This window comes from Ostrinia nubilalis, chromosome 7, assembly GCF_963855985.1.
Source record: "Ostrinia nubilalis chromosome 7, ilOstNubi1.1, whole genome shotgun sequence".
Lineage (NCBI taxonomy): Eukaryota > Metazoa > Arthropoda > Insecta > Lepidoptera > Crambidae > Ostrinia > Ostrinia nubilalis.
Genome location: NC_087094.1, coordinates 14,516,967 through 14,541,566, shown reverse-complemented (window position 1 = coordinate 14,541,566; position 24,600 = coordinate 14,516,967). Strand labels below are relative to the sequence as shown.

At 48.8% G+C, this 24,600-nt stretch overlaps 1 protein-coding gene across 1 annotated transcript in view; it reads left to right on the top strand.

Annotated features, from left to right (window-relative positions):
- LOC135073507 (SH3 and multiple ankyrin repeat domains protein 1) overlaps positions 1-24,600 on the top strand; it is a 163,865-nt gene that overhangs the window by 137,535 nt on the left and 1,730 nt on the right. Inside the window, exons 7-29 of the mRNA XM_063967692.1 lie at positions 4,780-4,846; positions 5,808-6,038; positions 7,579-7,755; positions 9,057-9,178; positions 10,428-10,528; positions 11,070-11,274; positions 11,682-11,784; positions 12,773-12,871; positions 14,399-14,491; positions 14,719-14,817; positions 14,964-15,096; positions 15,403-15,538; positions 16,062-16,699; positions 17,074-17,078; positions 17,445-17,605; positions 17,844-17,954; positions 18,100-18,228; positions 18,828-18,957; positions 19,219-19,450; positions 19,548-19,659; positions 19,975-20,103; positions 23,170-23,280; positions 23,953-24,077. Coding sequence (XP_063823762.1) covers positions 4,780-4,846; positions 5,808-6,038; positions 7,579-7,755; positions 9,057-9,178; positions 10,428-10,528; positions 11,070-11,274; positions 11,682-11,784; positions 12,773-12,871; positions 14,399-14,491; positions 14,719-14,817; positions 14,964-15,096; positions 15,403-15,538; positions 16,062-16,699; positions 17,074-17,078; positions 17,445-17,605; positions 17,844-17,954; positions 18,100-18,228; positions 18,828-18,957; positions 19,219-19,450; positions 19,548-19,659; positions 19,975-20,103; positions 23,170-23,280; positions 23,953-24,077 — 3,449 coding nt within the window. The remainder of the gene's footprint in view (positions 1-4,779; positions 4,847-5,807; positions 6,039-7,578; positions 7,756-9,056; positions 9,179-10,427; positions 10,529-11,069; positions 11,275-11,681; positions 11,785-12,772; positions 12,872-14,398; positions 14,492-14,718; positions 14,818-14,963; positions 15,097-15,402; positions 15,539-16,061; positions 16,700-17,073; positions 17,079-17,444; positions 17,606-17,843; positions 17,955-18,099; positions 18,229-18,827; positions 18,958-19,218; positions 19,451-19,547; positions 19,660-19,974; positions 20,104-23,169; positions 23,281-23,952; positions 24,078-24,600) is intronic.

Below are 24,600 nucleotides of genomic sequence, written 5' to 3'. Positions count from 1 at the left end.
GTGTGTGACGTAGCCGGCTGCGGGCAACCGCACCACCGCCTGCTGCACTACACCCCGAGCGCGCGCCCGCACGACGCGGCGCCCGCGCGAGCCGGGGGCGACGCGCCGCCGGCCACAGAGACTGAAACCAGTGCCCAAAGTGAAGCAGTTACTCATATTAACACAAACAACTGTTCAGTGTTACTGAAGGTGGTTCCTGTGAACATTCATGGACCTAATGGTGTGTTTAAAGCGTGTGCGCTACTCGATGACGGCTCCACTGTCTCAATTATGAGTTCTGCTCTTGCGGAGCGCGCAGGTATACGCGGCCGCAAACAATCCATGCGAGTGCGCGGTGCGTGGGACAATACCGAGCTAGTGTGTGAGACAGAACTACTGGACTTGACATTATCTAATAAACATGGCGAGAAATTCGATCTTCAAGTGCGTAGCGTGGACGAGCTTAATTTACCGAAACAAGACTTAAGCATAGTACAATGTGGAAATTATGGTCACTTACTTGAACTCGAAAGTGAATTGTGTTGCGCCTCCCTAAAACCAGAGGTGTTAATCGGTCAGGACAATTATCATCTACTCTTACCTTTGGACGTGGTCGCAGGGGGCCCCGCCGAGCCGTGTGCTACCCGCACGCCGCTGGGGTGGTGCGTGCACGGCCGCGTGCCGCGCGCGCTCTCGGCGCGCGCTCCGCACGCCACGCTCTTCATCACCGACGCCGCCGTGCACACCGATGACAACAGTCTCCGCGAACTTCACGACGACGTTCACAACTTCTTCTCCATCGAGTCTTTGGGAGTCTCCGCTACTAAGCCCCGCCAGAATGCAGAAGATCTACGCGCCTGGAACCGTTTGGAAGAGACCGCCACACTTATCGACGGCAGATGGCACGTCGGGCTACCCTGGAAAGACAAAGATTGTGTGCTAACTGATTCACTGCCGTTAGCTATGGCTCGACTCAAGCATGTGGAATTGAAGATGAGGAGAAGTAGAGAATACGCCGAGAGGTACCACGAGCGCCTGCAACACCTGCTACAAAACGACTATGCAAAAGAGCTTGAAACTGATAAAACTTCAAGCAAGACATGGTACTTACCTCATTTTGGCGTTGACAACCCAAACAAAAAGAAATTACGTTTGGTGTATGATGCTGCTGCTAAGACCGGTGGTTTGTCCCTCAACGACTATCTTCTTAAAGGGCCCGATCTCTTAATGTCACTATTTGGAATAATGTTGCGGTTCCGTGAGAATAAGATAGCCGTAACAGCTGACATCAAAGACATGTTTTTGCGTGTGAAAATTCGCCCTGAAGATCAAGATGCACTGAGATTTATTTATAGAGGAGACCCCACTAAAGCTTTTAGCCCAGAGATGTTAAAAGAGCCACTAAAAACATTTGTCATGACGTCATTAATTTTTGGCGCTAACTGTTCGCCGTTCATCGCACAATATGTAAAAAACAAGAACGCGGATCGCTTCGAGTCTACTATGCCAGCCGCAGACAAGGCGATACATACTCAGCACTACATGGACGATTATGTTGACAGCGTACCTGATGATCAAACAGCTGTTCAACTGGCGAGAGATATTATGTACATTCATCTGCAAGGAGGCTTCGAGTTGTGCGGCTGGAATAGCAACAGCAAGATCTTGCTGGACAGCGTGCCAACACAATCCCTTGGGAACACAGCAGTAAGGTTCAAATCGGGTCAGCAAACTGATGGTGATCGAACGCTTGGGCTTTTGTGGCACACTGAAGATGACACACTACGATTTGATGTATCGTTCAAGAAGATACCGGAGAACATTCTAAATGGAGAAAAAAAGGTGCCAACTAAAAGAGAGATGCTACGAGTAGTTATGACTATTTTCGACGTGTATGATTTTTTATCTCCGGTGACACTTAACGGAAAATTAATTCTACAAGAGACATGGCAATTAAAGATCAGCTGGGATGATCCTGTCAGTGATGACATATTCACGAAGTGGCTCAAATGGATTGAATTATTGAAGACATTACATGACGTAAAATTCCCTCGGTATTATTTAGCTGCTTCTATGCCTACGTCGTTTACCACGCCTGAGAGCACGAGTTATAAAGACCTACAGTTGCATGTGTTCTGCGACGCGTCTTCGCAAGCATTTTGTGCTGTAGCATACTGGAGATGGATAGATGACGATTCAAATGTTTACGTTGCATTTATAGCAAGCAAATGCCGGGTGGCGGGAAATAAGGCAACGACAATACCCAGATTAGAGCTGCAAGCGGCTGTTTTAGCGACCAGATTGGCTGATTCAATCACTAAAGAACACAGAATGAGTGCCGAACGGCGGGTGTTTTGGAGTGACTCCACGACGGTACTACATTGGATTAGAAACGACGCTCGTGACTACAATACTTACGTTGCAAATCGCTTGGGGGAGATAGATGAGCTCACACATGCTAGCGAGTGGCGTTACGTACCTACCAAGTTGAATGTCGCCGACATAGCTACCAGGGAAAACTACGATATTTCGGCTCTGCAAGGTGAATGGTTTAATGGGCCTACCTTTTTGCACAAAGACGTTGATGAGTGGCCACTAGATGTCGTTAACCTGGAAAATGAAAATAACAAATTAGAAATTATTACTGTCATACAAACGGAAGAAAACTTACCTGTACCAGAACCTACTAGATTTTCTTCGTGGTTACGTTTGGTCAGATCAACAGTACGAGTACTTACCTTTATTGACAGTTTGATGATGATCTTAAAAGATAAGTATAAAGACAGAGGTTATACTTACAGAATGGATGATGATGACATTATGGAAAGAGCAGAGTGTTTACTTCTTCGATACTCGCAGTATCAGTCATTCAGCAGAGAGATTAGTTTACTTCAAGCCTGTAAAACAATACCTACCACTAGTAAGATACTTAACCTGTCGCCTTACCTCGATGAACACGAAGTCCTGCGCGCTGCTGGCCGCATCGACGCTGCTACCGACGTGCTACCTGAAATGAAAAGACCGATTATTTTGGATGGACTAAATTATGTCGCTCGTTTGATCGTCAGACATTACCATATCAAAGCGGCTCACGGCAACCAAGAAATGGTGGTCAACGAACTGAAGCAAAAATTTCATATAATCAGAGTACGACCAACAGTTAAGAATGTAGTGAAGAAATGCATGTTATGTAGAATGAGGAAATGTAAACCAGAAATACCAAGAATCGGTGACTTACCTTATGCTAGAATGGCACATAACCATCGTCCCTTCAGCTTCTGCGGTCTTGATCTGTTCGGTCCGATGGAGGTCACGGTTGGAAGACGTCACGAACGAAGATATGGAGTTCTATTCACTTGTCTCACTGTAAGGGCGGTACACATAGAGACAGTGCCCACACTATCTACCGACTCTTTGATCATGGCGCTCCGACGGATGTCCGCGAGGCGAGGATGGCCCCGACATCTTTTCTCAGACAATGGTACAAATTTAAGAGGAGCTGACACCGAGCTTAAAAAGTCGATACTTGACATGGATAAGAAGGCACTGACCGATGAGGCTTCTAACTATGGAACTAAGTGGACCTTCATCCCTCCAGTCAGCCCACACTGGGGTGGGGCTTGGGAACGCCTCATCCGGAGCGTGAAAACCTCGCTACATGTAATACTCAAGGAGAGAGCTCCCCGCGAAGAGACTTTGAGCACGCTTTTAGCAGAGGTTGAGAACATTGTAAATAGTAGACCGCTGACTCATGTTTCTGTAGAACCAGGCAGCATGGAAACACTGACGCCTAACCATTTTTTAATAGGTTCATCTTCCAACATGCCACAGATTGGCGCATTTGATAATTCCGATTTATTTCTAAGGAAACAATGGCGTATCTCACAACGGCTAGCAGATATGTTTTGGAGTAGATGGTTGAAAGAAGTACTTCCCGACTTGTTGCCACGAAACAAATGGAACCAGGAACAGAAACCCCTGCAAGTGGGAGATCTGGTGCTGATAGTGGAAACAAATGGGCCCAGAAATATATAGCCAAAGGGCCTAATTGAGGAGGTCTGTCCAGGCAGAGATGGCAGAGTCCGGGTAGTCAAAATAAGGACAGTATCCGGGGTCCTTACACGTTCTGCTAATCGCGTCGCTCGCATTCCTCTGAGCAGAGAGTGCTGCTAGCTGCACTGGGGTGGGGTGTGTTAGCGACGCGATTAGCAAGAACCTTTATAGTGTTAGTTAGTTAAACTCCTTGAATTAGAATTAACCTTTATGGTGTTAGCCCTAGATTTAAAAATAAAATATGTTTTTTTTTTACTTGTAAGCTGTCAAGGGGTCATGGAACTTTCGTCTTGGTTTTTATGTTGAACAAATACAGTCCTTTTGAAGAAACGGCTTTTCATTTATGAACTGCAAGACTTCCACCGCCAACAGCCGCTCTCATACCTCATAGACTAAGAGCTAGTGAACGCCAGACCTACGTCATTTTAAAGCTGAAAGTTTGTCAGCATATGCTCCCAATATAGGATAGACATTAGATTTGACAGTTCCAACTCCTTGCCCGACATTTTTTTTAGGATAGCTGCCAAAGCTACGATGACCCAAACGTCATGATTCACCAACATTCTATCCTATATTGGGAGCATATGCTGACAAACTTTTAGCTTTTATAAAATGACGTAGGTCTGGCGTTCACTAGCTCTTAGTCTATAGCAAAATTTTGTTTTAATGCAGTGTTGCCTCGAACAATCTATTGTTACGTTTACTGCCGAACTACTGAAAATTCAACGTTCTACCCACACGTTTCAGGTGGCAGTTATAGCAGGAAATTTAGAACTAGCAGAAGTAATAAAGAACTACAAAACTGACGAAGTTGGTGAGTTGTCTTCGAGTTTCTTGCATGGCCCGCGCTGACGCTTTTATTTAATTTATGTAAATAATTTTCATGCGGATTTCAGATTCAAATAATTGTAAAAATATTATTTGTATCCAAAAATCCCATATTATTAGAATTTATTAGAATGTATGTGTTTTTATTAACATGCAAACGCTTTTACGTATTAACTTTACTAACTTTTTATATAGCATTTTTAACTTATATTTACTAACGCATGTACTCATCCTCTATCTATGTATCTAGAACAGTCTATTCCATTGCTTATCATGACGGTGATGGTTGTTAACGCTGTTTTAAACACGAATCGTTACTGATATGATATTAATATTTATTGATGAACATATGTATTGGTATTGGTATATAGTTGGTGCACATGGGTTGGGTAATTTGACGCAGCTTGAATGGGTCCGTCTTTTTGGCGGATGAGTCCCATATAACCCATTGGTCTCTGGACCAGTGGGGTGCAACAGGGATGTTACGGATCTTCGATTCAGATACCGCAAACTCGGAACTTTCTATTGTTTATTCACCTCCAATTTAGCTAACATCCATTCCAAAATCTTTGAACTGGAAGTATCTGGAACGGCCTCGCCATAAAAATTTAAACGTGTATTTCACCATGAAACCACGAGGTATCCTATTCGCGTCTCTCGTTCAGTCGTTTACAGTGTTTGACAGAAGCTTTAAATATTTATGAAATTAAGCTTTTATCTAATGAAAGTTAAAAAAAAACAGTATTTCAAAAAACTACTTTAACCTTAGCCACGCGTATACAAAACAGCGAGAAAGTTTGGTTAAGAAAAAGACTTTCTTTTTCATGATACATGAAATTGAAAAACTCCGGTTCCAATAAACTCACCTCCGTAACATCCCTAGCAGTTCACATAGGGCATATGACGCACCGTTGATGTGGTTCGGTCTGGTGACGCTGGGTTCGCAGTGCCGTTCCGGGGCCCGCCGCGGTACAACCCCAAGCGGCGGTCGGGCGCGTGGGGCTGGTGGGCCGGCGACCGCTCCTCGCTGGCGTCGTCCACCCGGATACCAGAGTTGGACGCCATGCTGCGAGCCGCTGCCTCACCCTGCAGTCTGGAGCGGCCGTTTTCGTCAGCTTCGTCCAGCATCAGCGACGCGAGTCATCCAAGCCATGAAGACGATGCGAGCATTGTGACAGGTAACGCTTGGGCGGGTCTGGGGCGGTGTGTCCAGTGTTGGGGTGACGTCATTTAAGGTTTTAAGGTGGCTGCACATTATTAACTTTAAATTTATTTTTTATTCACTTTTTTGTCAGTTATTTTTTGCTATATTTTAATATTTCTTTCTATTTTTATGTTATTCAAAAAAAAGGGGTTAACGGGACTTTCATTTTTGACGAGAATATTTTATTTTAAAACGTGTGTAGAAACCACAATCGTTATCATACTTACTAAATGTAACAACAGTAAATTCCAAAAGGTTTACCGTCATTGCAAAAACGCTTACAATTATTTTTTTATTCGAAACTTATTTTAGTCTGGGTCATTCTTTTTTCACTCGGATTTTGGTATGTTCCTCCATAAAACACTGGACACGCTCAAACCCCACAGACGCCGTCCGCGACTCCCGGTGTCGTGGTAAACAACCATCACCAAGCACCATCATCGCATGTCTCTGTGCTGTAGCCCACGGCTTCGCTTCTTCACATTCCGAGTTACCCTCTAGATGTTAGATTAGGACTAAGATTCTTCAAAAAAATCCTTTTAAATAACATTTTTGTTACGTAATTTTTCTTTGTACTTATGTCCAGATTAAAAAAATACTTCAAAATCTCCCAAGTATATGTTCGTTCGTTCGTTTCAGCCGAAAGACGTCCACTGCTGGACAAAGGCCTCCCCCAAGGATTTCCACAAAGACCGGTCCTGCGCCGCTTGCATCCAGGTACTTCCCGCGACCTTTACCAGATCGTCGGTCCACCTAGTGGGAGGCCTGCCCACGCTACGTCTTCCAGCTCGTGGTCGCCACTCAAGAACTTTCCTGCCCCAGCGGCCATCAGCTCTTCGAGCTATGTGCCCCGCCCACTGCCACTTGATTTTAGCGTGATCGAATCAGAAATGAGGAGATCCGTAGGAGAACCAGAGTGACTGACATAGCCCGCAGAATCGCTAAAATCAAGTGGCAAGTATATGTAAATGCTAATAATTCCTACTGTATGGCACTCAAAAATGTTTATGTACTTACAGTATTTTAACCCTAAATCCCAGCAGTATTATGAAATAGGTAATATAAATTCGCTAAACTAAAAGTTGTATTTATGTAAATATTCGTAGCTATGTTGAACCCAATCAATGCACGCACCTGCAATTTCATGATGTGGGGGAAAATGTATTCCTTGTTGAAAGTTTTGTGTGCTCATGGCATCTGTCGACAATCATAAACACGAAAATATTTTGACAAGGCTATAGATGCCGATATTATTAAGTGCCTTAAAAAGCATTCTCATTAAAATCATTAGAAGAGGACAGCCATAGACAAGTCCGAACAACAAAGAGGGAAGAGTCCACCTCACGACTCAGTCCTTTTGACACAGCTAAATTGCGTGTGCATTAGAGAAGGTCCAATTACTAACAAATAGTTGGAAAAAAAAAACAACATACCGCAGTTATTAAAAGTACAAAGGCCACACAAAAATGCTCCCAAAACGAGCATCTTTTCTCACAACCCAGCCGTATCTACAGATAAAAGCGCGGGCGACACTAGCGACATCATCTCGGACTCGAGCGGCGTGGGCACGTCCAACTCCGACACCACCACGTGCTCGCTGCAGGCCGCCGCCACCACTGTGGTGTGTCTGCAGCCTTACGAGCCCTCGCAGCCCGGGCATATTCGGCTGAACCAGGGCGATATTATTGAAGGTGAGATCAGTGAAGGTTAGGTTAAAAAACTATGTCATTGTTTTTGTATTTATTATTTGTGTCTTGTTCCTGTGGTAAATCAGAAATGGTCGTCCTCCTGCCGTGAGGACTAAATTATTAACTAATGTTAATGATGATGATAATATTTGGTTTCTTAGTAGAAAATAATACGGCTTACATATACAACTTGAAAAATTTACCTCAGTATGTGTCTCTTTTCTCATGTAATGTACCTACTTAATCTTTTTAATATTAATTAGCTCCTAAAGTTGACTACCATTTAAATAAAAATAACAGAGGCCTTACATAGCATCTTAGCAATTCTTTATAAGCAAATGCGGGTACATACTTCTAAATAATACTATGAAAATGTATGAATTTCAAAACGTCTTGAACACTCGCGCAGTTTCACCAGGAAGTACCTAATTATCAGCAACTATTATTTCAGAGACCATTCACGCGGGTAATTGGTTTACTTTGTGACTTGAAGCAGCATATTTGCATACTAATTCATTAACGTACGTCAGTTACACTAACCCAACCATAGTTCGCGAGGCATGAGTCATGGGCCATCTGACTAAACAGCGGAGTCGTCTCAGGTGTATTCATTTACAAACATCGATACATACATAAAAATAATCGGGGTTCATGTCCACATCGATATTTGTATGTTTAATAATAAGATTAATCGTTTTCCCATAGATGATGAGAGAACTCCTGAATAGAAAATCCCTATCTAAAGGATGATTTAAAAAATATTAATATTACCTACGTCCAGATGCAAATTAATATGTATGAATATTTATTCTGCAGGAATAAGTATGTGCATCTATTGCAGTAAATAATTGTAATAGAAACATTCGATATCAAGTTATAAAAATCTAATCGTGTTTATATTAGCCAAATAAAGACGCTAAGCAGAGCTAGTATGTATTATAATGTCTACAAAACTTTGCAAAAAACATTTGTGGTTACGTAGAATCATTCAGTTTCCTAGAGGCTTTAGTTTTAACAACTTGTAATCACACAAAACATAAAATAATTCAGTTTATTAGAAATTTTAATAAGTGCTTCTATTTACTTACTCACAGCAGTGAGACCTTTTGTACCATTCGAAAACTTGTGATTCTTGTGATCTTCGTTTTTAGTATCCATAATTTGTCGGACAGTTGTATTAAACATCAGTGTTATCAATGTACACAAGGCACATTTGATTAGTTTCAAACCAGCCCCCAAAAATCAGTGTAAAATGTACGTAATACGGTATACTGAAGGCGTGTGTTGCGCGTGCGCGCTTGCAGTGTCCAGCGCGACGGATGACGGCTACCTGGAGGGCACGGTGCGCGGCTCCGGCGCCTCCGGACTCTTTCCAGCACACTGCGTGCAGGAGGTCCGCCTGAGGCAGAACACGCACCTGCACCAGGTAACTATGACACTTGCAACAGGTAACATGACCTCCTAGATACTGGCATCAGGTAACTGCGACGGATGACGGCTACCTGGAGGGCACGTTGCGCGGCTCCGGAGCCTCCGGACTCTTTCCCGCGCACTGCGTGCAGGAGGTCCGCCTGCGTCAGAACACGCACTTGCACCAGGTAACTATGACACTTGTAACAGGTAACATGACCTCCTAGATACTAGCACCAGGTAACTATTTCTATGATGGATGACGGCTACCTGGAGGGAACGGTGCGCGGCTCCGGCGCCGCGGGCTTTTCCCTGCGCATTGCGTGCATGAGGTGCGCCTGCGACAGAACACGCGCTTGCACCAGGTAACTATAACACTTGCTACAGGTAACATGACCTCCTACACACTAGCAACAGGTAACTATGACGGATGACGGCTACCTGGAGGGAACGGTGCGCGGCTCCGGAGCCTCCGGACTCTTTCCCGCGCACTGCGTGCAGGAGGTCCGCCTGCGACAGAACACGCACCTGCACCAGGTAACTATGACACTTGCTACAGGTAACATGACTTCCTAGATACTGGCATCAGGTAACTGTGACGGATGACGGCTACCTGGAGAGAACGGTGCGCGGCTCCGGCGCCGCCGGACTCTTCCCAGCGCATTGCGTGCAGGAGGTGCGCCTGCGACAGAACACGCACTTGCACCAGGTAACTATGACACTTGCTACAGGTAACATGACCTCCTAGACACTAGCATCAGGTAACTATGACGGATGACGGCTACCTGGAGGGAACGGTGCGCGGCTTCGGGGCCGCCGGGCTCTTCCCTGCGCACTGCGTGCAGGAGGTGCGCCTGAGGCAGAATACGCACTTGCACCAGGTAAATATGACCTCTATGACACTTGCACCAAGTGATTATGACCTCCGAGACTCTTGCACCAAGAAACTATGACCTTCGAGACACTTGCACCAGATAACTATGAACTCAGAGGCACTTGCACCAGGCAACTATGGCCTCTATGACACTGGCACCAGGTAACTATGACCTCCAGACATTTGCACCGGGTAACCATGACTTCCAACATACTCTTACTGGTCTCAAGATCAACGGAGTTGAAAACACCCCTGGTTTTTAATGCAAACCATGTTCAGCCCAACGAAAACTTAGGTATTTTAAAATCCACTTTTTTCTGTCCCTCTCGCCATTTTTGAAATGTGAGTAATTTTACGATTTCAATCACGCATTTGTGTATTTCCATTTCAGGTGTTATCATCAGGTCCAATCCACCACTCCCGCGTAACAGGGAGACGGGAAATGGCCCTCAGCAAAACGTACAGCGCCACCGCGCCTAGGATAAAAAAGTCGTAAGTGAACTGTGACCTACACCGTAAACTATCACAACAATGCGGCACCAACACAATCAAAACGATTGTAAACATATTTGGGGCATTTGTAAACAGATTTCGTGAACCGAAACCGGCAATTTTGTTTACAAACACAGGTTCAATAGGGCTATAAATATTGCCAGTTAGTTTGCCAATGTTACTTATCAAAGGACCAGCCAGTCGATTGGTTGAGGTCGAAAGTATAGCATCATGTGTGTCGAAGATATTTATCGGATTATTTGGGCGAAGGTGTATTTATTGTTCTTATTAATTTTCTCTAGTTATTTACTATCTTTTCTTCAAAGACCAGGGACAAAAATGGAAATGGCGCCTTCCGCTCCAAAAGTTTTATTCGGTGTGCCGCAGTAAACAATTTTCTCAACTTCACCGAAGAGAACTTAATGTTGCTTTATTGCGTTACATAGTTCTGACGTACTTACGGGTTTCCTACGTTTCTAGAGACTGTACTCAAGAATTTTACCCGTCTTTCCGCTACTTTATAACTTATTTGAATCCCCAGATATGGCAACATGGAGACAAGGACAGTGGTGCTCCACCGCGCGAAGAGAGGCTTCGGATTCATTCTGCGGGGGGCGAAGGCGTCATCCCCTCTTATGGAGCTGCGCCCCTCAGAACGCTGCCCTGGCCTTCAGTATTTGGATGACGTGGACGCTGGGGGCGTGGCTGATAGAGCGGGGTTGAGGAAAGGAGACTTCTTAATAGCTGTAAGTATTCATAGTAATGTTTAGATGAAGAAAGAACGAACATCACACAAAGACAAAAAGGTACCTAGAAACATATACGACGAGCGATGTTGAGTGTCTAGCTAGAAGATTTCCTATAGGTAGACTTCGAGTTCAAAAACTGTTCCTCAGTATGGTACCTAGGTACTTCGATCGTACTATACTTGAGACTCGTTCCAGCTTGAAGAAGAATAAGATCTTCTAGTGATTGGTATCAACAGAGGTTTGAGGTTGAAGGTTGCTTCTGCCATACTGTAAGCGATAGATAGAGCAACTCAGCTGGTGATAATATTTTGCAAAACTGGACCTTATTCCACAGAATTTTGTATTCAACTTTAGGATTTTGCTTAATGTGATGTGGTCTCACAAGTAAACCGTTTCTTTCGCAGATAAATGGGGAAGACGTATCGGCTGCATCTCACGAGCATGTCGTAGAACTGATCCGCAGTTCAGGCGCGCTCGTGTCCATGACTGTCGTCTCGCTCGCCGCAGGTCAGTCTCTACTCACAAAACCTCGTACAGGCCGAGAGTCACGTTCATTGATTTATAATAGGTTTACTTGCAACTTAGAACTCTTGTCAGGACAACCAAATCTTGAATTAATATGACGGTCTAAATACTAGACTTTATCTCTGTTCGGCAACAATAGTCTTCATGTGAACGTCTGAACCGAACCTGACAGCCTCCTACATAAAGGACGCTGCAAACCATAGAATACAACACACTCACCACTTCTGCATATACCTACTGTAATATATTTCAAATTCACTACACTAACCTTGTACATAAGTTTTTCTGATGAACGTGACTTCACAGGCTACAGTTAACGTTATTTCAGATATCATCCATATCAACAAGTCCCATTACAACACAGGCATTGGCAATCAAGAATTCAAGAGGCTAGCCCTGGTTGGATAGCAACTACTGAAATTGCCCTTATTGTACATTTGTAAAATATGTTTCTGATAAACTAAGAAATTCTTCAGGGCAGAAACCTAACCCACTATTGGAGGGATGGTCTACTAATTTTTCAGCAATCCATTGGCGTTACTAGACTTCGTTCGGAAGTAATGAGATAAAATTATATAAGTAAATAAGTAGCTTTTATCTCACGCAAGGAACTTTCAAAGTAGACAGAAATTGTTGGTTTTCTTGGCTTGAAAGCTGAAATACTAAGTCTTTATAGTGACTTTATCAATCTCTAGGGATTAAAATCAAATTGCGTACAAGAACGCGAACAATCAGACAGCTATAGCAAGAGCAAAGATAAACTGTAGTACAGAATGAGTAAGATATAGAAAATTTGTGATTCCGCAATTCATTCAAATTCAAAAAAGTCACCGTCAAATGGGATCGCTAAAAGCCTATGCTGAATTCAATTTTGAGGGTATAAAGCTATAAACAACATCCATTTGTAAAAACATAAAGCCCAAAGTTCCGAAGCTAGTATCGCCAATGGTAACGGTGTGTCGGTCGCCAGGGACGGAGGGCGGCGCGTGCGCGGCGGGTGGCGCGCAGGCTCAGTTGTCCAGCTCGGGCCGCCCCTACGCGGCTACTTTGCCTAGAAAAGCTGCCGGCGGTTAGTCACTACACTTTACGGCGGGCTTTGTCCGAAAAGTAGCCGCCCTTTGGTAGCTTGACCAGCATTTGGTCTGATAGCGCCGCCAAAAAAGGTCTAATCTTTAACGCTTTTTCTGAAAATTGGGGGTCACTCTGTGGCGTTGGCATGAGTATGCGATTAACTCATATTGTTTGAAAGGGGGGAATAGATCAATTTGAAAATGCAACCCATTCTATAGGAAACAGTACCCTAAATTGAAATAAAAATAACAGTGAGAAACAGTACTCTAAACTCAGAAAACAAACGTAAGAAAGAAAATCCAGACGACCTGAACACAATGCAATAAATCGAGGACTGTGTTGCAATAAACAGAACTCCATTAGCAATTTGATCGCCTAATAAAGTGATAAATACTTACATAGATAGATATAACAGTTCAGGTAAAAAACATTGGCCGGTTATTTTTCGGACAAAATTCGTTAAACGCCAAAACAGCTTGACGAATCTGTCAGTAATCTTCGGCTTCGCTAGACACGTTTTGTGAGTTTGTTTGCCAAATCTGAGGAGTGATAGTAAAACATGCCACTCTTATGGCTTTAGCGACACTACAGCTTCTGCAGTCGCCTAACCAAGGCCAACTTCCAGCTTTGCGAGATAGTTTGTTGTGATTTGTGGGTTTGGCTGAGACGAGTGTGGTGTCTCGTGGAATTATCCAGCTTTTTAGATTTAGAATAACCACATTTTGTAATTTGTAATTTACAGCTTCGCTAGAGAAATAGTTTTCTAACAAAAATAACTCTAAGTAATAACATTGCCTAACACGCTCACATTGGTAATGGTAACTGTAAATTTTGAAGCACTGCAGATGTACCGAAGAAACCCTAATACCTACATACACGTCATCAAAAAACTAACAATGGGATGTACAGAAAAGTCCATTATTAGCACTATAACCTGTATACTGTAGCATTTTCTGGGCAAAAGTGGTAGTCATTCTTCACCTTCATATTACCACCTTTCATTACGCATGTTTTCATTCGTCATGATATTACAAATTAGAGAAATCAACTAGTGTATTCAGAGATCTTCAGACTCATCGAATAATCACCAGACTTCAACTTTTCCCTTAATCTTTCAAACTTGGTGCTGGTAAGAATAAGAGAGAAAAGTCAAGTCAATCTGGCCGGGTGCCCTTACTATTGTAATATCCTGCGATTGAATGACTGAATCATCATAACATACACCTGATGATCCTCCTATTTGACACGTATCGAAATCATCCTTGAAATCAAAAGACATTGACGCGATTTCTGTATTGAGATTTCTAGCTTGAACGTGTTCATTTACTACTTATGTATGAACTGAAAAAAAAATGTTCATATTAAGTTCATGAGGATGAGCACGCAAAAAGTCAATTCAGAAATCAGGGGTTTGAGGCGTGATTTTGACGCGTATAAATAGTGGGTACGCACACAGCACGCTTCCACTCGCCTTCCGCATAGTAGCACAAGCTAGGGCAGTCTGTAGGAGAGTCGGCTGTTACAGGGAGGAGCCCTGCGCCCGCGCCGCCGAGACGCGATCCGCGCACCACGCTGAGCGTCGGCAGAGCGAGGGCGAAGTCTATGGTCGCTGGACTAGGTAAATCGCAAAGTTTTGATTAATTTACTCATTTTTGTACTCGATGAAAAAATCATGAATTTTAGATTATAACCAACTTTGCACAACAACGGATTAAATTTCTATACATTTGACTAACAGCTAATCAAGTCTGACATAAAATTAATCAATGTTTTCACAACATAGGTACACTGAGAAAAAAAAGAGATTTTAAATTTTTTAACTAACTGAAGCATTCTATCTTACAGAAAATGGCGGCGAAAAAGAGGAAAGTTGCGAACCTTTAAGCGTGGCTGGCAAATCGTCATCAGCTGAATCGGTTCAGCTGCATGGTGGTAGTAGTAATAGTGAGTAACTTGATATTCTTCTTTTTATAATTCTCTTAGCACTGGAACTGTGTCTTCAATCAAAGAGTTCATTGAAGTCCTTCCTTAGCAGCAAAACTTCATATCCTCGAAGAATAGCTTCACTTTATAACCTCTTTCCATTCTAGGTGGGACTCCAATGTCGGGCACGCCCGTGGCCCCCAGAACGGCATCGATACGGCAAAGGCCCGCGTCAGGCCGCATCACCGCCGCCGAGTTAGAAGAGCTCTTCCAAAGACAAGCTGATGCTGCTCCTGACCTGTGAGTAGCATGTCGTCGATATACACTTTCAATCTCTTTAATCAGCTTTTCCAATTCTAAAGGCGTTATCAGAAACTTTATTGTCAATGTTTTGAAGATACAGATGATTTCCTCTCAGATACCAGTGCCAATCGGTGTGTATGTATACGAATTTTATCAAACTTATGTTTTTACTAACTTTTCCGATCACTCTTAGGGTTTTCATCAAGTAGAATTTTTCAACACGTATGCATTGAAGGTCAAATCTAATAAATTAGAAAAGGTCAATGCTAGATAAGTGTCCCGATAATGAAATATTGTTTCCAGCGGCGGCAACAACGCAATGATGACGCGGTCAGCATTCCAGGGCGGGTCCAATTCACCGCCGTACTCGCCTGCTCGGGGCAACGGGTCCGGACGGGTGTACGCCTCCGTGGCTGAGATGAAGCGCTCGAGAGGCAAGGTTAGTTTGTGACTGTGTGACATTCGTTCATTATTATGTGATTCCATAGAAATATTGCGAGGTTGTGTTTCAATTTATAACAGGTGCAAAACCCCCATGAAAAAAGGGCAGAATCAAGACTTGTTGTCTTCGTCGGATCTCGTTAAAACTGCATGCTCTCAAAGGCGTCATAAGTCTTTATTCCTGCATATTTTTTTTAGTCTGTGCCTTGCAGTTTTACATTATTAGCTACGCAGATACATACGTCAAAATAACATCCTCTCTTTTTCGGTAAATGAAAATAATAAGTGTCCCCACGCATTAGACGGCCAGGGCGCGCGGACAGGTCGCTGCGGCTAACAAATTAATTATGTAATGTATAATGAAAGGCCGCGTGGTTAGGCTGCGTAGTGCGCGCACTTACATACACCGCGGAAGAAATAGTTGGCCGCAGCGACCTGGCTAGTGCTCGGGGCACTAACAGCTATAATTTTCTTTGTTCAGCTCTTACTTGAGGGTCAAGTTGTTATTTTGTATTTCCCAGGCGTGGGGCAAGGCGAACAGTACAGCGGGAGCGGGCGCGGGCGCGGGCGGCACGCTGCGGCGCGACTTCCACTCCACGCCCGACCTGGCCGCGGCGCACGCGCACCACCCGCCGCGCACGCGCTCCAGCGAGGACGTGCACGGTAGGTCCCACGCGTGGGCAAGCGGACGCACAGCGGGCGCGGGCGGCACGCTGCGGCGCGACTTCCACTCCACGCCCGACCTGGCCGCGGCGCACGCGCACCACCCGCCGCGCACGCGCTCCAGCGAGGACGTGCACGGTAGGTCCCACGCGTGGGCAAGCGGACGCACAGCGGGCGCGGGCGGCACGCTGCGGCGCGACTTCCACTCCACGCCCGACCTGGCCGCGGCGCACGCGCACCACCCGCCGCGCACGCGCTCCAGCGAGGACGTGCACGGTAGGTCCCACGCGTGGGCAAGCGGACGCACAGCGGGCGCGGGCGGCACGCTGCGGCGCGACTTCCACTCCACGCCCGACCTGGCCGCGGCGCACGCGCACCACCCGCCGCGCACGCGCTCCAGCGAGGACGTGCACGGTAGGTCCCACGCGTGGGCAAGCGGACGCACAGCGGGCGCGGGCGGCACGCTGCGGCGCGACTTCCACTCCACGCCCGACCAGTAGCCTTATTCACGTAACAAAACTTCGAAATTAATCAGAAGAACAGATGTTCGAAGTTAAGGTTCAACTCCCTCCAATGCAAAGCGGATGACAGGTGACAAAAAAAGAATAAAGTTGAACGATTTTGAATCGTCAAATGGCAGAGATCAGAACTAGTAATCCGGCATTGATGGCAGTGCTCCTGGAAATGATACTTCAATGTTTTCCAAAGGGTACCCAAAAATCGGAACCAGTGATCCGGTATTGATGGTGGCGCCCCCCTGTCAATGTCACGGGTGAGAAAGTTCAGTGTAGGACACTATAGAAGTAAATCTTCCCAGATCTTTTCAGTTAGAACTTTTACTGCGTTCTCGTTGCATGTTCTTTGAGACAGAGGCGGTACGCAATTTCGCTGCGGTCAAGATCCGTGGCCACGATCCAGTCACGATAACATAATCTGCAGTTGCGGTTTGCTATCCCGATCACTGTCCTCGGGTTTTCGTAGCTTTTCTTTGCCTTGTAAAACTTTTTCTGTCTATAATAAAATCCAGCTTTCTTTATGGTAAGTATAGGATCACAGAGGACGCGAGTGAAACACAAGACTGCTGTCAACGCACTGATTTATTATTGAGACGTAAGATTGTGGGCGCAGCCACGCATCGTATTACATGTATGTATGAAGGCGGTCTACGAACCAATATGCAACACTTTACAATTATTTTTTGTAATAGCAACACTATCTCACATGTTCCTTCTCCATTCCAGGCCCAGCGCGAGTGCCGCCGCCGGCGCACCCGCCGCCGCCGCCGCCGGGCGCGCGCGCGTCCACGTTCCGGCCGGCGGATGCCGCCAAGCTGTACGCCGCGCCGCCGCACCGCCCGCCGCCCGCGCTGGCCTACCGCGCGCCCGGGCGGAGCGATAGCGAGGTGAGGTGTAGCCTTTGTCTTAGGCCCAGCGCGAGTCTCAAAGGCAGCAAACTCACAGGGGGCATCCTACGGAGCGAGGGGGCCCTCAGCGAAGTCAGTCCTAGAGCGCGCGCTTTGAAGGGAGCCGGTTGCGGCAGATGCGCGAGGTGCACACGTGGTGTTAAGCCCTGTGTGCACCTCGGTCATATCGCGCTAGTAGAGGATTCCGTGAGGTTTTAGTGGGTAGGCCCCGCACGAGTGCCGCCGCTCCACGTTCCGGCCGGCGGATGCCGCCAAGCTGTACGCCGCGCCGCCGCACCGCCCGCCGCCCGCGCTGGCGTACCGCGCGCCGGGGCGGAGCGATAGCGAGGTGAGGCGATGCGTTTTTCTTAGGCCCAGCACCAGCAGTCTCAAAGGTAGTAAGCTCACCTCCGGGGGGAGGAGGCCCTTCAGCGAAGTGAGTCCCAGAACCATGGTACTATTACTTATTCTGTGACAGAACGCGCGCTTTGAAGGGAGCCGGTTGCGGCAGTAGGTCCCGCTCCTCTGTAGGCCTGGCGGACGCCGCCAAGCTGTACGCCGCGCCGCCGCACCGCCCGCCGCCCGCGCTGGCGTACCGCGCGCCCGGGCGGAGCGATAGCGAGGTGAGGAGACGCTTGTATTTGTCTTATGATGCGTCCAGATTGGGTGCACGGGCTCGCGCGGCACGCTGGTCATCCTGCTCACCCTGCTCTTGAGTGAGCAGGATGTTGAGTTTGCCGCGCGAGCCCGTGCGCCCAGTCTGGACCCACCATTAGGCCCAGCGCGAGTCTCAAAGGCAGCAGACACCCGCGCGCTTTGAAGGGAGCCGGTTGCGGCAGATGCGCGATGTGTACACGTGGTGTTAAGCCACTGGTAAACCCTTCTTTACGAGATCGAATCAGAAATGAGGAGATCCGTAAACGAACTAAAGTCGCTGACATAGCCCGACGAATTAGCAAGCTGAAGTGGCAATGGGCAGGGCACATAGTACGCAGAACTGGCGGCCGATGGGGCAGCAAGGTTCTGGAGTGGAGGCCGCGTACCGGAAAATGCAGCGTGGGACGCTCACCCACAAGGTGGACCGACGACATCATAAAGGTAGCAGGAAGGCGCTGGACTGGAAAGCATTGGGAGAGACCTATGTTCAGCAGTGGACGTCCGATGGCTGAGATGATGAAGCCCTGTGTGCACCTCATATCGCGCTAGTAGAGGATGCCATTAGGTTTTAGTGGGTAGGTCCCGCTCCTCTGTAGGCCCGGCGGATGCCGCCAAGCTGTACGCCGCGCCGCCGCACCGCCCGCCGCCCGCGCTGGCGTACCGCGCGCCCGGGCGGAGCGATAGCGAGGTGAGGTGTAGCCTTTGTCTTAGAAGACTCTTAGGCCCAGCGCGAGTCTCAAAGGCAGCAAGCTCACAAGGGGCATCCTCCGGGGTCAGCGAAGTGAGTCCCAGAGCGCGCGCTTTGAAGGGTGCACACGTGGTATTAATCCCGTGGTGTTGTCCCGCCACTGGTAAGCCCTGTGTACACCTCATGTCGCGCTAGTAGAGGATGCCATTAGGTTTAAGTGGGTAGGTCCCGCTCCTCTGTGTGATTAAAGCATTCACGTTCCGGCCAGCGGACGCCGCCAAGCTGTACGCCGCGCCGCCGCACCGCCCGCCGCCCGCGCTGGCTTATCGCGCGCCGGGACGCAGTGATAGCGAGATGAGGTGTTGCGTTTTTCTTAGGCCCAGCGCGAGTCTCAAAGGCAGCAAGCTCACAGGGGGCATCCTCCAGGGGGAGGGGACCCTCAGCGAAGTCAGTCCTAGAGCGCGCGCTTTGAAGGGAGCCGGATGCGGCAGATGCGTGAGGTGCACACGTGGTGTTAAGCCCTGTGTGCACCTCGGTCATATCGCGCTAGTAGAGGATTCCATGAGGTTTTAGTGGGTAGGCCTCGCTCCTCTGTAGACCAAGCGCGAATGCCGCCACCGGCACACCCGCCGCCAAGCTGTACGCCGCGCCGCCGCACCGCCCGCCGCCCGCGCTGGCGTACCGCGCGCCCGGCCGCAGCGATAGCGAGGTGAGGAGAAGCTTGTATTTGTCTTATGGTGCGTCCAGACTGGGTGCACGGGCTCGCGCGGCACGCTGGTCATCCTGCTCACCCTGCTCTTGAGTGAGCAGGATGTTGAGTTTGCCGCGCGAACCCGTGCGCCCAGTCTGGACCCACCATTAGGCCCAGCGCGAGACTCAAAGGCAGCAGACACCCGCGCGCTTTGAAGGGAGCCGGTTGCAGCAGATGCGCAAGGTGCACACAATATGGTGTTAGGCGACTGGTAAGCCCTGTGTACACCTCATATCGCGCTAGTAGAGGATGCCATTAGGTTCAAGTGGGTAGGTCCCGCTCCTCTGTGTGATTAAAGCCTCCACGTTCCGGCCGGCCGACGCCGCTAAGCTGTACGCCGCGCCGCCGCACCGCCCGCCGCCCGCGCTGGCGTACCGCGCGCCCGGGCGGAGCGATAGCGAGGTGAGGTGTTGCGTTTGTCTTAGACCCAGCGTGAGACTCAAAGGCAGCAAGCTCACCTCCGGGGGGAGGAGGCCCTTCAGCGAAGTGAGTCCCAGAACCATGGTACTATTACTTATTCTGTGACAGAACGCGCGCTTTGAAGGGAGCCGGATACGCGAGGTGCACACGTGGTGTTAAGCCACTGGTAAGCCCTGTGTCGCGCTAGTAGAGAATCCCATGAAGCTTTAGTGGGTAGGCCCCGCACGAGTGCTGCCGCCGGGCGCGCGCGCATTACGTTCCGGCCGGCGGACACCGCCAAGCTGTACGCCGCGCCGCCGCACCGCCCGCCGCCCGCGCTGGCCTACCGCGCACCCGGGCGGAGCGATAGCGAGGTGAGGTGCAGCCTTTGTCTTAGAGCCTGTCCAGATGACGCGTTTTTACTCGCGAGTTTCGAATCGCCCGATAGTGAGGTACTTACTAGAGGTTCATACATTCTATTCACATGCAGCGCGTTTCGTCTAAGAATCTCAATCGCGCGATTCAAAACGCGCGAATAAAAACGCGTCATCTGGACATGGCCTTAGGCAGCGAGAGACTCAAAAGCAGCAAGCTCACAGGGGGCTTCCTCTGGGGGGAGGGGCCTCACCGAATTGAATCCCAGAGCACGCTTGGAAGGGAGCCGGTTGCGGCTGATGCGCGAGGTGCACACGTGGTATTAATCCCGTGCTGTTGTCCCGCCACTGGTAAGCCCTGTACCTCATATTGCGCTAGTGGAGGATCCCATGAGGTTTTAGTGGGTAGGCCCCGCTCCTCTGTAGGTCAAGCGCGAGTGCCGCCGCCGGCACACCCGCCGTCAAGCTGTACGCCGCGCCGCCGCACCGCCCGCCGCCCGCGCTGGCGTACCGCGCACCCGGGCGGAGCGATAGCGAGGTGAGACGTTGCGTTTGTCTTAGAGTAGGCGCACACCGTTGATTTTTCGTCGGCCGATAGTTTAGTCGGGCAGTTGTTCAGTATGGGCATGTATGGGAGTGCGGACACTACGCCGATTTGATTTGGCCGATTCTTCATACAAATTAAAATCGGGCACAACTATCGGCCAACTAAAAATCAACGGTGTGCGCCTACTCTTAGAAGACTCTTAGGCTCAGCGCGAGTCTCAAAGGCAGCAGACACCCGCGCGCTTTGAAGGGAGCCGGTTGCAGCAGATGCGCATGTTGCACACAATATGGTGTTAGGCGACTGGTAAGCCCTGTGTACACCTCATATCGCGCTAGTAGAGGATGCCATTAGGTTTAAGTGGGTAGGTCCCGCTCCTCTGTGCCTTTGTCTTAGATCAAAGGCAGCAAGCTCACAGGGAGCGAAGTGACTCCCAGAGCGCGCGCGGACACCCGCGCGCTTTGAAGGGAGCCTATTGCGGCAGATGCGCGAGGTGCACACGTGGTGTTAAGCCACTGGTAAGCCCTGTGTCGCGCTAGTAGAGAATCCCATGAGGTTTAAGTGGGAAGGCCTCGCTCCTCTGTAGACCAAGCGCGAATGCCGCCACCGGCACACCCGCCGCCAAGCTGTACGCCGCGCCGCCGCACCGCCCGCCGCCCGCGCTGGCGTACCGCGCACCCGGGCGGAGCGATAGCAAGGTGAGGTGTAGCCTTTGTCTTAGGTCAAAGGCAGCCAGCTCACAGGGAGCGAAGTGAGTCCCAGAGCGAGCGCGGACACCCGCGTGCTTTGAAGGGAGCCGGTTGCGGCAGATGCGCGAGGTGTACACGTGGTGTTAAGCCACAAGTAAGCCCCGTGTCGCGCTAGTAGAGAATCCCATGAGGTTTGAGCGGGTAGGCCCCGCTCCTCTGTAGGCCCAGAGGACGCCGCCAAGCTGTACGCCGCGCCGCCGCACCGCCCGCCGCCCACGCTGACTTATCGCGCGCCGGGCCGCAGCGATAGCGAGGTGAGGCGATGCGTTTTTCTTAGGCCCAGCACCAGCAGTCTCAAAGGTAGTAAGCTCACCTCCGGGGGGAGGAGGCCCTTCAGCGAAGTGAGTCCCAGAACCATGGTACTATTACTTATTCTGTGACAGAACGCGCGCTTTGAAGGGAGCCGGTTGCGGCAGATGCGTGAGGTGCACACGTGGTGTTAAGCCCTGTGTGCACCTCATATCGCGCTAGTAGAGGATGCCATTAGGTTTAAGTGGGTAGGTCCCGCTCCTCTGTGTGATTAAAGCATTCACGTTCCGGCCGGCGGACGCCGCCAAGCTGTACGCCGCGCCGCCGCACCGCCCGCCGCCCGCGCTGGCTTATCGAGCGCCGGGCCGCAGCGATAGCGAGGTGAGATGTAGCCTTTGTCTTAGGTCAAAGGCAGCCAGCTCACAGGGAGCGAAGTGAGTCTCAGAGCGAGCGCGGACACCCGCGTGCTTTGAAGGGAGCCGGTTGCGGCAGATGCGCGAGGTGCACCTCATATCCCGCTAGTAGAGGATACCATTAGGTTTTAGTGGGTAGGCCCCACTCCTCTGTAGGCCCAGCATGAGTGCCGCCGCCCCACGTTCCGGCCGGCGGATGCCGCCAAGCTGTACGCCGCGCCGCCGCACCGCCCGCCGCCCGCTCTGGCCTACCGCGCGCCCGGGCGGAGCGATAGCGAGGTGAGGTGTAGCCTTTGTCTTAGACCCAGCGCGAGTGTCAAAGGGGGCATCCTCCGGGGGGAGGGAGCTCTCAGCGAAGTGAGTACCAGAGTGCGCGCGGACACCCGCGCGCTTTGAAGGGAGCCGGATGCGCGAGGTGCACACGTGGTGTTAAGCCACTGGTAAGCCCTGTGTCACGCTAGTAGAGAATCCCACGAGGTTTGAGGCCCCGCTCCTCTGTAGGCCCAGCACGGGTACCGCCGCCGCCGCGACGCTAAACTTGGCTCCCCTTTGGGCGTCGTCGGCATGTTAAAACAATAGGAATGAAAATCAGATCAACATCCACACGTCTCTGACCTTTTGAATGAATCTTACTTCCCCCGTTCATTGAATGATTCATAATCTCTTCAAATCTATTCTTCCTCCTTTGAATGAGCTATGCACGCGCTTACTATCTACAGCTGTATCTACCTACTCGCCAGGTGCGGTTGGGCGCGCTCCGCTCGTGGGCGGGCCCGGCGCGCGCGGCGTCGGCCGACGAGCCCGCGCACTACGCCCAGCCCTTCAACGCGCACGCGCCGCTGCTCAGACAGGTACTAAGAGGAGGGGAAATGGGTAGATGGGGTTGGGGAGTAGCCACGCAGGCTTAATGTAAAGCGACACATCATTTGTCCCAACACAAAAGCTTTAGAGCGCCTTCACATTTAGGCGACTTTAACAGGGCGATTGTCGCGCGACTCACAGGCTGAGTTGCACCACCTAACTTTAACCGTAACAATAACGATAACCGGTGATTTGTAAATGGAATCTGTCTGACAGACGCGTTGCTACCGTACAACTTGCGACCCAATGTGAAGGCTCTCTAAGATTTACGAATGAAAGCGACATATTTGCCTTAATAACTGATCTTGTTTGCTTGATTCTACTTTCTGCTCTGCGCAGCGCATGTCAGCTTAATTCTCGACATTTATCTATCATACATTCGATTGTACCTGAGAACAGCAATGTTTTCCAGAAACCAATCCAATTCGACAATTCCAAAATCTACCAAACCAGGGATATTAACTGAGTAGGACAGATGTAGTTTAGGAATAGGTACAGCAGAAGTAACTTTAGTTAAGATTTGGTTACGCTGATACCAAGTATTGACGCCGTGTAGGAACAAAACACATGTCAAATCTTCCAAATCCAAGCAGACTTCAGACACCTTCACAACACTAACCACTCCTAAAAACCTTCATCAACCCATTCTTCAATCCTTCCAGAACTCGACGCCAGCGCCTCCTATCCCAGAGCCGGACTACAGCATGTCGGAGTCGGACGAAGAAGAGCCGAAGCCCAAAAGCGAGCCGCCACCGCCCGCGGAAACCAGCGCCAACAGCAACGCCAGGTTTGTTATTGCTATTGTTTTAAACTCTTACCTGGTGGTGGCAGAATCGATGCCACCAAATTTTGATCTTTAATGAGATAACAGAAGGTTTAAATATTTTTCTCTATACCAGTTAAAGGCAGTTCACAAAAATGGGAATAAATTGGTTACCACAATATTTTGAACTGTATTCCCTTAAGTCCAAAAACAATGACTTAGACTTGCTTTCCCACTATTAAGGGTTTACTTAGTGGACGTGAACAATCTTACGTTTTTAGTGATGAAGAAGATCCAATGACACCTTAAAATATCCCTTTAGTTCGCAATCGCAATATAAAGAAAGAAATAAAAAACTTACAGATAAAATAAAACCCAGGAGATATTGATGTCTATTTTGTGTGTCAAAAGGCACTTCACGGTGGTGGCTACGCAACCCAAACTGTGAAGTCACCAAGTCAAAACCATTTGCAACACCAGTTCAGATTCTTCTACTTTACTTCTGCAAAGCTATCTGAAATGACCTGGACCGGTAAATAATGATGAC